This window comes from Sitophilus oryzae, unplaced genomic scaffold (assembly GCF_002938485.1).
Source record: "Sitophilus oryzae breed Bouriz unplaced genomic scaffold, Soryzae_2.0 scaffold_381_pilon_pilon, whole genome shotgun sequence".
NCBI classification, from domain to species: Eukaryota; Metazoa; Arthropoda; class Insecta; order Coleoptera; family Curculionidae; genus Sitophilus; species Sitophilus oryzae.
In genome coordinates, this window is record NW_022146953.1 from 2,898,373 (window position 1) to 2,913,799 (window position 15,427).

The window sequence follows — 15,427 nt, forward strand, 5'->3', positions numbered from 1 at the left end:
TACAAGAAAGAAAACCCAGAAAAGATCAAATGGTTCTCAAAATTTAAGCAAAAATCATTTTTTTGGGGGGGAATAAAATAACTCGATTATTTTGGACTTACTTGAAAACCGGTAAAAAGAAAATATGTTTCTTTTATCGAAATCTACCAGCTCTGAAAATATTTGCGCTTATTTAGGACTTATCCTGTATACCGGGTGCGTCTCAAAAGTGCCTCACCCCTATAACTTTTTCATTTTTTCAGATAAAAAAAAGAGATTTGTTATGTTAGTATATGACATAAATTAGGATTGATTGACGTCTTCAATTGTTTTCGGTCACTTCCTGTTTCACCGGAAATGACTACAACTTTTAAGTGACACCCTCCGTATTTTTTATTTTATTGAATAGAATATTATAAGACATATCACATGTCAACTTTTGACACTTTTGCATATTTGAAATTGTAACATTCGCTTTATAAAGACAATTTGACTCGAAATACCAAGTGTGTGGTACCAAACTATTTGTAAAAAAAGCTTTTTTCAAATATGCTACTGAGCCACCCTTGTTCCGATTAAATAAAATTGAGATATATGACTAAAAATACGATTTGGGCATCTTTACTTTGGCCAGAACAAGACACTAAAAACATTAGATGATCAAGTCTATTTCAATTTATCATTCAATTCTAATTTATGTCATATACCAACATACCAAATCTCGTTTTTATCTGACAAAATAAAAAAAGTTATAGGGGTGAGCCACTTTTGAGAGACAGCCGGTATATTATGTCAAATTTAACAGATTCCTGAGAGCAACAGGTTAGATTTAATTATGGCATTTTTAGTCTGCAGTTAATTGCAATCTTATCTAAACCCCTTGTAATAATCCTGTTAAAATTAATGTTAATCCCTTTTCAAAAAAAATCAAGAAATGACCTAACATTTGTACCGTTCTTTCTCCAATTCCTGCGGCAAGACCATTCCATTCTGCCTCTCAGGAAATTCCTCTTGTTACTGCGTTTTGTACTTGTCATCCAACGAATGCTTCGACGCATTCCACTCTTGGGTATCTCTCGGTTCAATGCGAGCTTTCTGGCGGTATTTCGATTATTTTTCAGCCTCGCAATGGTATGCTGAAGATTTCCTTGCATAACGCCGATATTCCTGCGTATATATTTACGTTTCGAGTCATTCTTGACCGTTATCATCAATTAATTTGACTGGTTTTAATAGTATGGTCTAGATTATTTATATAGAGTAAAGTTGTAGAGGGTTGCCAACTCTAGGGTTCAAGGGTACAAAACCATTTTTTTGAAACCTGGCCCAAATATTATCAATAATTTACCCGAAAGATATGTAAACGTTATGCGGTTGGTAGTCTTTCTTATTTTCTTAAAAGTATTTATACTCAAAACATGCTAAAATAAAAAAAAAAATATTTCCAAATATAAGCTACCAGTAGGTAAACATAAAAAAGCTAAACATGCGTCTCTTCCAAGAACAGTTAACCTAATAGGATTGCTCATCCTTATAAAACGTACGTTCGCCTCTTCCCGCGCTTCAGCTGACAGTTGTGACGTCATTGTAGTCCTTGTCATGATAGTGTGTATTATTAGTTGCCTATGGTAAACTTTTAAAATTCAATCAGCAAACGACACGAAAGAGAATTAAAAAATATTGACTCAAAACTGACAACTAAAGAGACAGCTTTATTTATTTGTCAAATTACATAGAAACCAACGCCAACCCAGCACAATATTTTTTCTACTCGTAATAAATTCCTTGAAATAATAATTCCTGAATATTTTTTAAAACGGAACTCGCCATGGAAAAAAATATTGTTTTATACACTACGATAAAATACCATTTTATCGTCTTTGCTATTCTTAGGTGGATCTATTAAAATAGTTTATTACAGAGAGGCATCTGTAATTGGCAGATAACCAGTAATATTTGAATCAATTTGTTTTTGTAGCCACATATCAGAATAAACTTTCAAAAATGTCATTTTTATATTATTACCATGTATTTTTTTTAATTTTATCAATGTTTCTTTGGAATTCGTATTATATTAATCATATTTTTATTTGTTACAGGTTCATCAATGCGAGGAGAAGAATAGTACAACCTATGATAGACCAATCAAATCGAGCAGGTAAGTCGTTCAACTAATTTTTATTATTAACCACCGAGTCGTTTATAGCGTTCGCTCGAGAGGCTTTCTCAGCAATTCCATCGAATCACGAAGCGTTCCTCTATCTACGGAATGCCTTACAACACTTATCTGTGGCCATTATCGCGTTGCTATCTTCCTCACCGAACCGTGACGGAACCATGAGCTCGAACAATTCGATAAAAAGATATTTCTGGTGTTTGTATACACACGAAAAAAAAATCTTTGTTATAAGTATCTTTTTTTTTTCGATGAGGAGGGAAAAAATCATGCTTCAGTGCAAAGGGTGTCTATAGATTTATGATGCTCGTTGTGTCTCTTCCATCTCTTTACAACTTAGTATATTTCGGACTATCCGATATACTAGCTTTTATTGTAGTGTATTGATAGTGTATGTTCAACATCATCATCTTGACCACAGTAGATGCATGATGCACTATCAACCCTTCGACGATCGTATAAATATTTTCTAAAACACCCATGGCCAGACAATGCTTGACTCATGAAGTAATCGACTTCTCCATATTATTATAAGTATCTACCTACTGCGAAAGAAACAGTATTTATTTATAAACCCTAGATCATATATACTTACGTGGATAAGTAAATCACTACGGAAACTGTCGCAAACATATCAACGACTTCCATTTATCTTCTTTTTTCGTTGCACACGCGGTGTTTCTACTCTATCTATCCTTGTCGAGGACCCATCGTCCACGCGCCAAATTTGAACATTAATTTTAAAAATTTAATTTATAAAATGCATATATTTGAACAATAAATTGAATGTTTACTTTAAAAAAAATAAATTATATAAAAAATACATTTAGCCACTCCGTACGAATATCAATATTCTTAGGAAATCAAACCAGAAAGTATACCTGTGGTTTAATATAAATAAAATAACAACAGAATACTTGCCTATGAAAAGATAATTCGGGGACCTTTATATTAGAACTTCCACACACCAAACACTTTCTAGTCATTTTTACGAGTATTTAGAAAGTCCAATAGGACGATATAATAATATACAATCTGCTATAAGGACGATACCGTCCTTATAGCAGATTATATATATAACAGATAACAGATAACATTCAGTCACAGAAAAGTTCATGAAAGAAAACGCCCTGCGTAATATCTTCTGATGCTCGTCAGCGAGTTATGTCAGTAAATATCTCCAATAAAAATGAAGCTTTTGAGATGAACTAAAAAACAAACTATTGAGAAAAAAACCATCTTAATGATAAAGTAGTACAATCGTTTAACATAGCCATCGTATTTCCTTAGTTCTTTCTCTCAGTGTACCCCACTCTCATTTTACTTTAAAAAAGATCAACGTTCAACCTGACTCAGCCATACACCAACCGCTGTCGCTACTATCACCGCGCAAAGAAACAAATCAAACACCAGCTCTATACTTACATAAGCCTCTAGATCGATAAGAGAGCACGAGATATATCTCGATATCGAACAGAACATAAAGAATAAGGTTAAGAAGAAGTGACAGGCAGGTACGCGAGAGGAACAATATAATCTGTGGTCGCTGCGATTCTTTGTTTGGAAGGAGGCGTCGAATACGCGGAGATTTCGGGAGATAAATGACGAAGGAATCAGGGGATTTAGTGGAAAGAGAGTTGAGGTTAGATCGGTAATTATTGATAAAGGTATTACGAAGAGATCGAGAAGTTTGTATGATCTGTGGCATCGGGGATCGATTAAGGTATTAAATCTGAGGTCACGCGGTTTTTTTTTTTTCACACACTTTTGATCAAATTTAAAATGTTATGCCGGGTCCAGACCAAGCAGACAAAACAATGACAAGACAGAAACATTTATATTTTACGTCAAAATTGCGACAAATCCAAAACATTTCTGCGACATTTTTGTCTCATTTTTGTTTTGTTTCAAAATTCGGAGACTTTTCAATGTCCCGTCTCGAGTCGGTAAAGATCAAAGTGTCTATGTTTTGTTCGTATACTAAGGGCTGGCAAAGGTTAGTCTTGGGTCGAGATTTCCGTATGTAAGAAGAGTACAATGGCGTTTATAATGTACTAAACAAAGAGAAGACAGTAAACACGTTGCCAAACGTATGAAATAAACCGAGAAACTGTGCACACCGCTAAGAGACGTGGAAGGGGATATAGCAGATTTGTCGCAGTTGACCGGTCGACCCAATCAATACCTCTGTCAGTACTTAAAGTTCTAGGGAAAGGTGTACGTCATGCATTCAGCTTCACGATTTAATTACGTCTCGTGATACTTAATTTGTTTATTTATTAACGAGTTGTTGTAATTTTCCCTATTGCTTGAATTTTTTGAAAAGTGCAAGCTAGAAACACTTGCATTTTTGGTAAAAATAAGTGGAATTGAGTGGGTATTCGATAGTGGTCGCGCTATTAGAACTCTGAATTCAAAAATCAATATTTCGAAATCTTTTAGAAATAATAGATTGTAATTTTTTCAAGAACTTTGCTAATATTTCTGCTGTATTTTTTTTGTAGACAGTATGTGAAAATCTTTATCATTAAAAAAATTACACGATTGCTGAAAATTGCTATGCTCTAAAAGTAAATGGATGGATTGTTTACAATTTTTGAATGGAAAAAACAACCTTATCGAATTTTTCTTATGTAAACATATTGTAAAATATCCGATCTTGAAAATAAAAAAAAGTTTCAATATCTAAAGTGGTTCTTGAGTTATGGCCTGCATGTCATTAAGGAACACCCTTTAGATGCACTTCCATGGCGCACAACAAAAAGCCCCCACCCTACTTCCTTCATTTCCAAGTCAATCTCCACTCTCACACCGTCATCACTCTTTTTTTATCAATTCCCCAATAAGAGTATTAACGAAATACGTACGATTTCCCGAATTAGCCTCTCCTCATCTCTCTCACATCCCCACTGTTCCCCATTCTTCCATCTTCCTCGTTTTCCTTTATCCCCAGCCACGAAATTCCGTCGGATTTTCGCCGCGTAGCCGGTCCCCCTTCGTCCCCCTCGCACCCTCCGCCTATGCGTTCGACCCCTACGCCCCTGCTTCGGCCGATTGTGTGCCTCCGGCGTGATGGATTGGTCCGCAAGGGTCAACGGCTGCCGCCATTCCTCTTCGGCGCTGTCTTCGGCAGCAGGAGCAGCTCGGAGGACGGAGGTCCTGACTGTACTTCCGATGAAATCGATAGAAAAGCTGGAGGAATGTGAGGAGGAGGGTTGGAGAGTGAGGGAGGTACACGATTTTGCACTTACGGTGGTCGTATCGTATCGGGAACTGGTAAAAGAATGAAAAAAAACGGGTAGAAGGGAGTACCCAAAGTCCGGGTATGGCAATAATAAACGGAGAATGAATACAGGGTGTTTTTTACTGAAGTGTCCGATAGTTCACATGGTAATTTTTACACTCTAGATATTTTTATGAAACTGTGTACAGGGTGGCTCGAATTCGACGCTCATCATTGGGATTTCGAAAACCGTAAGAGATACAGGATCGGTTAAATGGAGGCAAAGTTGCGCAATTTGATGCTAATAAAATGCCATATTGCATTTATATTTTTTATTTTTTTTTGCATAAAATATTCTGAGTGATGACGTTTTTCAGTCATACGATATTTTCTATGCAAAACATTGATGAGAATGAATATCGACTAAATATTTTCGCGAAGAAAGCCAAGTAAGTGTGTCACTAGGCAAGAAATTGACCACCCTCCAGTTTGGAAACACCCTGTACACGACGTAAAAATCACAGTTGAAATGGACTCGTCCATTTAATTTCTACTTAAACACATTAAGAAATACAAGCCTTATCACGAGTTTCAATTAAGAGAAACAAAGAAAACCCTTTCTGAGGGTAAAGCTCCGTCTCCACGGCAAAACAATAACGGACCCGATTTTTTATCGGCACTACACGGAATCGAACTTATGAATTTACCCTTCGGAAATAGACCCGACCAGCCAGCGTCCCGCTATATCTGCCTCTATCTCCGCGACCAGCAAAGGTAATTTCTTGCCGGCGATTCGGCTAATGCAACCCATGAATCTCGCCCGTGCCGGCGGCGTTCGCATCTTATCGGCCCAGCTCGTAATGAATCGAGATTCCCATTAGGGCTCGGACTCGTCTTTTTATTCTCTTGTTCTTGTTTCTTCGGCTCTCCCCGACTTATTCCATTCTTTCGACGAGCGATACGAGCGAGAGGAGTACGGTGTACGCGATACGAAGAGTAAGTGGATAGTCGTGTACGTATACTGTTACGAGTTTTTCGGAAAATCTCCCGCTTTAAAGATACTCGTATGTATACCTCCTGACCGGTTTTGTGTATTTAGATGAGCCTATGTGTGGCTTTGTCGAACTGAGTAAAAATGATTCAGATTTAAATAGAACATTTAAAAAACAAATTCTCATGCTATTCAATTTTCATACCAGTACTTTTTACTTTTTAAGCAATCAACAGTCAACAGTATCGCAAAACAATTTCCGATACACGTGATCCACTTTGAACGATAAGCGATGGAGACAGCACTGCCAGATTGTGATGGATTTATGAGATGAATCTTAATTTAAAATTGACAAACAATATATTTATTATATCATTTTTTAAAGATTTTTACCATTTATGTTTAATTTAATAACTACTAATATTTTAGTAATTATTTGATTTATTTGTTTTACAGCTTATTTTACTTATTACGTATTGACAAAAACTAGTCCATCATGAAGATTATTTTAAAGGTTTTTATGGGTTATTTATTTATTTATTGATGTATATCTTACAACGCCATAAGTGGCAACGATTCATTCAAGCAAAGATTCAACAAAAACACGATATTATACAGAATAATTACTGACATTAGGATAATTGTCAAATAATAAACAATAACGTTGCTGAACACGGCGCCATGTGACCAACATAACGATAATAAAATTCGGTTTAAACTAATTTTTGCACCTTTAATCTAAATAAAAAATCTGTTACAGTAATTTCCTCAGTAAAATGAAGGGCTGCTCGGTATCTTAAATTATACAACAAATTTAAACATTTTTGCCAAAATTTCATTTAGCCAGGTTTATAGACTTTAGTGTCAATGTCGACACTAAAGTTTTTTTCAGACGTCACAAATAATTTTTTAAACAATTTTAAACGTTGCAAATTATATAAAAAAAATTAAAAGGAATTCATTGAAATTAACAAAAAGTTTATTAACAATTCGTTATGCTGAAATTTGAAACCAAAACTATTAACACACTTGTCACGGTTAGTGTCCAAGGACAGCGTCTAACACCACTAATAGTGTTCTCTCCTCACGCAGGTCCCAGCGGAGCGTACAGTCCCGACGGAGCGATGGGTTACATGATGGGCGAGCAACAGATGATGCACCGGCCGCCGGGCGATCCCGCCTTCCACAACCAGTACGCGCACTATCCCGCCGAATACTACGGCCACCATCTGTGAGGTAAGAAGATTCAGCTCAGGCGCACTAGTTAGGAGTAATCCGATGCACGCTTCCTATTTTGTTTGTACGGATCATTAGTCTTTTAGTAGTCTCATGTCAATGTCATCTGTCATAGCTTAGATAGCAAAAAAGTGCACAATTGCACTAGTTATGAGTAATCTGATGCACACTTCCTATTTTGTTTGTGCAAACCATTAGTCTTTTAATAGTCTTATGTCAATGTTATCTCTCATAACTTGAATTGCAAAAAAATTGCATAATTGCACTAGTTAGGAACGATTTAACGCACGCTTCCTATTTGGTTTGTACAAGCCTTTAGTCTTTTAATAGTCTTATGTCAATGTCATCTGTCATAACTTGAATAGCAAAAAAATTGCATAATTGCACTAGTTAGGATCGATTTAACGCACGTTTCCTGTTTTATTTGTACAAACCTTTAGTCTTTTAATAGTCACATGTCAATGTCATCTGTCATAACTTGAATATAAAAAAAACTCAAGCTCACTAGTTAGGAAAGATTCAATGCACGCTTCCTGTTTTATTTGTACAAACCTTTAGTCGTTTAATAGTCTTATGTCAATGTCATCTGTCATAACTTGAATAAAAAAATGCTCAATTACACTAGTTAAAGGAATTTTAACAGATGCTTTTTATTTTATTTATGCAAAAGTTTAGTCTGTTGATAGTCTGTTGCCAGTAGCATCAGTTATAACATGAATAGCAACAAGATTTAGCTCAAACGCACTACTTAGGATTGAATTAATGAACGCTTCTTATTTTATTTGAACAAACCATTAGTCTTTTATTAGTGTCTTGTTAATGTCATCTGTCATAACTTAAATAACAAAAAAATGCACATTTACAAACTTTTATTCTGCTGATATTTTATAGTCACTATCATCTGTCATAATGTAAATAGTAAGAAGATTCTCCTTTTGTTTGTGGAAATTATTAGTATTTTAATGATCTCTTATCAATATCATTTGTCATAACTTAAATAGCAAAGATGGTCAATTACACTAGTAAATAGAATTTTAAGAAACGTTCCTTTTTATACAAAATCTATACAAAACTTTAGTTTTTTGATATTATTGTGTCAATGTTCTTGTTAATACTTTAATTTCGTTTGCAACATTAACTAGTCAATAGGTATATTTTTAAAACAAATATTCAATATATTGCTTTCAAGCTATGATACTGTAAGAAAATGAATTATATTTAATACAAAAATAAATCATAATTTGTATTTTTTTTTAAATTGTATTCTATTATGATATTAAATGATATCATAGAATAACTAAATAATTAACGTTTGTAATTTTAAATTATTGTAAAGTATTATACAGGGTGGCCCATCGAAAACGTTCCGCAAGGCATAACGGCCAGGGTAATTTTTTTTTCAGAAAATTCAAAAACACGTCAATTTTGGTTGTGAGGGGGACAACTTTTGCCCCAAAAATGATTGCAAAATCTTCAACCCTCTGAGCGGGGGTGTCATCCCCCAATTTTTTTCAAATGGGACGGGGGGTCAAGTGGTACCGCAATGAAAAGGGCTTTCTATTATCTATACTTTCCCACTTCGTTTTAGAAAATCGGTCGAGTCATTGAGAAAATATGAAGGATTGAAATTTGAAAAGTTTATCTAAACATTTATCAGAGTAAATGATGAGGATAAATTCCTTCTGAAAAGAACAGCCCGCATGCTGTTCCAGAAAGAATAGTAAACGATATATCAAAGAGCCACCTTTCTTAAAATACTTTCTTGAAAACGTTGCTAGCTCTCTTAGACTATAAGAATATACATATATCCGAAACATCTTTTCCTTATTACCTGTGACTTCAATTGCTGAGGAAAAAGGTTAGATTATGCTTGCACTAATGAGATGAGTGCCAGGTAGCAATGGGGGTGTGTCTTATTTATGAGGATAAAAATAAACCTATAGGGAACTATTTGTTCCTGGTTGTATTATCGGTGGTATTATAGCCTCCAAAGGAAAAATAAATAAAGATTTTTAAATTATATCTACCGGGTGCGTCTGAAAAGTGGCTCACCCCTATCACTTTTTTATTTTTTTAGTTAAAAAACGAGATTTGGTATGTTAGTATAAATTAGGATTGATTGACGTATTCAATTGTTTTCGGTCACTTCCTGTTTCACCGGAAATAACTAGAACTTTTGATTTTTAAATGGCACCCTCGGTATTTTTTTTACTTTATTCGATTGAAAATAACACTCTGAATAGAATAACATACCATAATATGAAGGATTGAAATTTGAAAAGTTTATTTAAACATTTATCAGAGTAAATGATGAGGATAAATTCCTTCGACCAATTTGCTGTTTTTTGTTATTATTTCTAGATGTTTTTGCATTTTTTCACTTGCCACAAGGTTGAACGATCAGAGGTGCGGTAGTTGCTAGATAGCTGTTCTGTGACTTGTGCGTTGAAGTTCTTCTCAATACCGTTAAACTTTTTAACAATTATGGTGTACCCACTTGCAGAAAAACTGAAAATAATCGAACTTTATTTTAAAAATAATGAATGGGGCAATCGGATTGCGCAGATATTCAATGAACGCCATCCTAACAAACACCTTTATGGCAAAATTGTTCGTGAGTTAGTAGCAAAATTTCTGCTGCGAAAATCCTGTAGTAAATGAAGCTATTGAGGTATTCGTATTAGGCCAAGTTGCCAAGTACGCTGAGTACAAGAAAATTAGCCAATGAGACCGGTGTGAATCGTACAAGCGTCCAAAGGATATTAAAAAAAGTTCCACAATAAAAAAAAAGCAAATTGGTCGAAGGGATTTATCTTTATCATTTACTCTGATAAATTTTTAAATAAACTTTTCAAATTTCAATGGGGGCCACCCCGTAATGTCGTAACACCGTATGTTTTTCTTAAGTTATATGAGATTGTAATGATAATGTCAAGCATTAAAGCTTATTGTTTGTATTATTTAGTATTTACTTGTTATTTATAAAGACTGCTCTGTAAACACACATTGTTCTTGTTATTTAATGAAAAAAATAAATCGAAATAAACTGATTTTTATAAAAAAAACTACATGACGCCTTTTTTGTTCCAGGTCCTCTCCACCAAACCGTCACAACGACTATGGACATAGAAATATGCAACTCTTAAATGTGATTTAAACTTTGTACAAAGTGTAAATGTAGTGTCCCAGTGTTTAGATAAATTTTAACAAATGGAAAAATATAAAAATATACACACATGTCTCTCACTCAACACAACACACAAACCAAAATACAAATACACACAACCACGCAAGAAAGGAAAATACGAATAAATAGTAAATAACGGCATATACAACCAAACCACTATGGACCGGACTTGTACAAAAGTATTAAACTTAATAATTGTATTGACTGCTGTATATAGAAATAGTGAAATGGGGCTATGGGTAATACCCCGAAGTGGTGTTACAGAGCCTGAATATTACTTATACATATAAATGAAATAATAGGTTTGTTTACTAAAATTGCAACAACAGTGATGTGGTATCGTAGGTTAGGTTCCCTAATGTGTTACCTACTTTTTTGACAACCTCGTCCTTACATCCCCTAAACTCTACAGAGATAAAAATATAACATGATCTCAAATAAATATAATTAACAACAAAATAAATATTTTTATTTCTTACTGAGTCATAACTACGACTTGGTTATTACTCGCTAAAGGGCATTATTAAACAACTTAAAGGTTGATTAATTAACTTTAATCTTAATTTTTTTAAACCAGTACCTTTTGACATTATTTTGCTGCAGTACTACAATCCATTATTTACCTATCGTGTGATGTCGATATTTTACAGCTACTCCAGTTTTTCCACTCAGTGTTTTGTTTGATCCTTCTACCATATACGAGATGCACTTATCTACGACGAAATGGTATACAAACTTTATCGATGGCAACTTCATTGGTGTATAAGACTTTCTGCCTGGGCAGCGACTATTAACTATAAACTATGCTCTGGGTCTACAGTTAAGTTTCCTTCGATTTTTCCTCCACTTGACGTCAAAAGACACAAAACAGCACGAATCAAAATGCATCATCTTCGAAAACGCAGATATTTGACATAAGTTGACACAAAATTATAACCTATAATTTGGCAAGACTTTGATAAGCCTCAAAAATATAAAGGCGAGTTCATATGCATCGGCATCCGTTTGTCGTTCATCGTTCCGTCAAACCAATAAAATTGAAATATGATCTGTAATTTTTGAAATAAACCAATAGAACTGGTTAAAAACAACAAGAGACGACGTATGACGGATTTATATTTAAACCCATCCATATTTAACTTAAAATATATTAGAAACTTTTTTTAGTAAAATATATAGATTGGTATGGGACGTGATCTGCTTTTCTTCTGTCATGGTTTGTCGAAATCTTACATGAGAAGAAAAACAGAGTATAGTAACCTAGCAACAAAGTTCCTACAAGCAGCGTTTGTATCGGTTTAAAATGGGGCAAATTATACTAAATTCAGTAAGAAATAAAATTATCTGTGTATTTTATTTTGACTATTAACACCTTTATAATTCCCTTGGTATATAAAAAACTATAATTTTGGATTGATTTTTACGTTATTTTTTGGTTTATTATTAACTTCTCTTAGACAATGACATTCATTCTTATTAAATGTATCAAAATCTACAATAAATGCAGTCACAAGTAGACTATATTCTACACCAACATTCAGTTTGATATATTTGTTAATTATATTTATTTTTGATCAGACCATAGCATCAGCCGCCATCTCTGAACTCATTCCCATATTCCTTTCATCCCTCAAAAAACCTCATCCCTTAATTCACACTGTAGTGTACGCTAGTGTATTGAATATTTTAGTGATTAGTGCTGTTTGTATGGATAAAGTGTTATATCTCGATCTCAATCCAGAACACTAAACAGATTTCCCTTTCCCAGATTCATTTTGAATTCTATTTTATTTTTATCACAACAGTTTAGGATCTGAGACACACTTACTTTTTTTTGAAAACTGTATGCTGTGACGTACAAATTCATGACTGTGAGATTAGTTTTGGGACTTTTTCAAAATCTATAATGTTTATCACATAAAAAAGATATGTGGAAATTGGTTTAGAGATGCCAAGCTATACAGGGTGAGTGTTAAATAAGTGCAAATATTTTTAGGGGTGGTATATTTCGAGCCTAAGGACACGTCTATGAGGTTTTTTTGCAAAAAAAATGTTAGAAATCGTGCTTTTTCTTTTAAATTTTCCTTTATATTTTAGAAAACATTTTATAACTGCCTGTTAACCGCAAATCTTCTAATCTGATATTACCATGATTACGGCTTTATACTATGGTTACGGCACTAAAAAGGATGCAAATAGAAAAAAAAATCCGGTAATTTTTTTAAAATAAATCCTTTTTTTTTATTTTCCAACTTTAATAACTCGGTTATTTTCAATCTATTTAAAAAACGCTAAAGAGAAAATATGTTTCTTTCACCAAGATCTACCAGCCTTGAAAATATTTTATTGCACTTATTTAAGACTCACCCTGTATATACAGTAAAGTTTTAAAATTTAGAATAAAAGCTAATAAAAGTTCAAAACTAATTTACTGTACATGTTTGTTATAATTTAACACGCATAGTTAGTTTATATATTTATGTCTATGAAATCCAACAAATAGCATATTATTCACTTTACAACATCATAATTATTGCATAATATTTTATATTGCGTTAATTGTAAATTATTTTATAAAAAACGAAATATTTTCTGATAAATCCAACTCACGAACTTGTAAAATGTGTTAATTCTCACTTTAGTGAAACTACTGGAACCCAATTTAGAATCTTACTTACTACTCTTGTGACAGATTTATTTCTAAATTAGTTCCTGTAACTACTGAGGCTAAAATATTCGCTTAATATGTGCACTAGTGTCTCTGTTTCATCTCACTTTTTATCATCATGTTTGAACATGTGCGGCATGTATAAACTGAAAAGAAAAGGTTGTGCAGATATGTAAATTTTTCTAGTTGTTATATCTGTTGTGATTTTTTCAGCTGTTTTAAACAAACCCTTTTAAGTTACCCTCCAGACTCTCCTAGATTATGTTTTGTTTTTGAGGTAAAAGGTACAAAATCGGGAAAAATACGACCTGTATATAAATCGGGATTTTCTGGAGGGTATGCCTATATATCCCTACAAAGATATACGATATACGTAACAAAATGAACCTAAAAAGGTACTAACATGATCGAGAACGTCACTAATGTGGCGTTCCAATTATACCTAGGGTTAAATATCATATACACAAGTATACAGATTGTTGCAAAATCCTCAGGTGGTTAGATTTTTCGATATACGAACTTTTAGTTTCGGAAATTTAGCTTATTAAAGAGAAAAAGGTGTTAGTTTAAGTTGAAAAATTTGTCGATCAAAACTTATAGTAAATATGTCGTGTAGACTTAATAAAAATTGTCTAGTAGAGCTATAACACCATCCTGACGATTTTGGTAAAAGCTAAACTAATAAACTCAAAAAAATAAGTCTACAGAAGCGGTACTTCGGGACTCTTCGGGATAAATCGCTGGTCAGGCAAGGTTGTTATTGTTAAAGTTATAAGAAGCGATGACATCGAAAGAGTACGAAGATACTGCTTTCTTTAGTGTTCGTAGGATGCCCATTCCTTCAACCTCAACGGTCAGACACAAACGTATACGAGCTTAGTGATGTTATAGGTTATTATTATTATTATTGTAATTATCGTAAAAATTATCGTACACAACCATTTGACTTAGGGGTTTTGAGGAAGTTTGGGATGATCCAGGAGCAGGATCTGTTCGTTTATCTGGCCTTTTTTTTCCTACAAAAGTATCGTTAATGTTATCTTTGCCTCTGATATTACTAAAATATTTATTTCAAGGAATAAAAAATATTTGAAACTACACATCATTTGTCGATAGTTAAAAACATCTTTTCTGTCAATTCTCTGCTTGGTTTGTTTTAAAATTCGTTCAAAAAGATCTATAAGTAGATAAGTTTGACATCAATTCAATAATTCTATTCATCTACTGTTGTCAATTTATAATTTCGACTATAAAGAGTTGTACATACGATTCAAAAAACAGGTAAATGTTATAAAAATTATATAATGCACGTTTGTTAACTAAAAACAAAAGAAAATAAGTTGTTAAAGAAGATATTTTAGAAAATAAAACTCAAACAATTTATCACAATGCATAATTTTTTATTATATGATTCGCATCTTTTTTTAAAGTAATCACTATAATATAAAAACAAGAATTCTCTGTTTTTAGTTTTAAGATCATTTGAGAACAATAATTATAATATAAAATGTATTTTAATTTAAAAAAATAAAACAAGGAAAGTATATATTACAAATATAAAATAATATTCAAATATACACTCAGATGCAAAAACAACGGAAAAATTTTTGGTCAAGTCATTTCGCTCTCAAAAATTAACCAAGGCATGAGTCAAAAAACAAAATGTTTAGGAGACATGATTCTGATCGAAAAGTAATATTTTCGGAAAAATTACTCACGAAATTATTGCACAGGGTGTTTTAAAGTTAAAGTAAAAACAACCCTTTAATTAACCCTGTATTATAAGCCGAATACTAAAGTTTATAACAAACTGAGTTTATGAATGATTGAGTTGATAGATTTACATACAGTTTGTTAAAAAATTCGCGTAAATAGAACTAAAAGTAAGAAAAATATGAAACTTCACGAAAAAATTTTCCGTTGAGTTTTTTCTTGCATCGCAGTGTATATCAAATAAAATTAACAAA

At 33.2% G+C, this 15,427-nt stretch overlaps 1 protein-coding gene across 3 annotated transcripts in view; it reads left to right on the forward strand.

Moving 5' to 3' along the window:
* The window catches only part of LOC115885312 (homeobox protein homothorax), a 394,897-nt gene extending 383,491 nt beyond the window's left edge, over positions 1–11,406 (forward strand). For 2 of the 3 annotated variants that reach the window (XM_030904184.1, XM_030904186.1), the window contains 3 exons: positions 2,079–2,137; positions 7,444–7,605; positions 10,696–11,406. In XM_030904184.1, coding sequence (XP_030760044.1) covers positions 2,079–2,137; positions 7,444–7,604 — 220 coding nt within the window. In that variant the 3' untranslated portion in view covers position 7,605; positions 10,696–11,406. The remainder of the gene's footprint in view (positions 1–2,078; positions 2,138–7,443; positions 7,606–10,695) is intronic. The other variant, XM_030904187.1, reaches the window with a different exon arrangement.
* Positions 11,407–15,427: the final 4,021 nt, after the last annotated feature.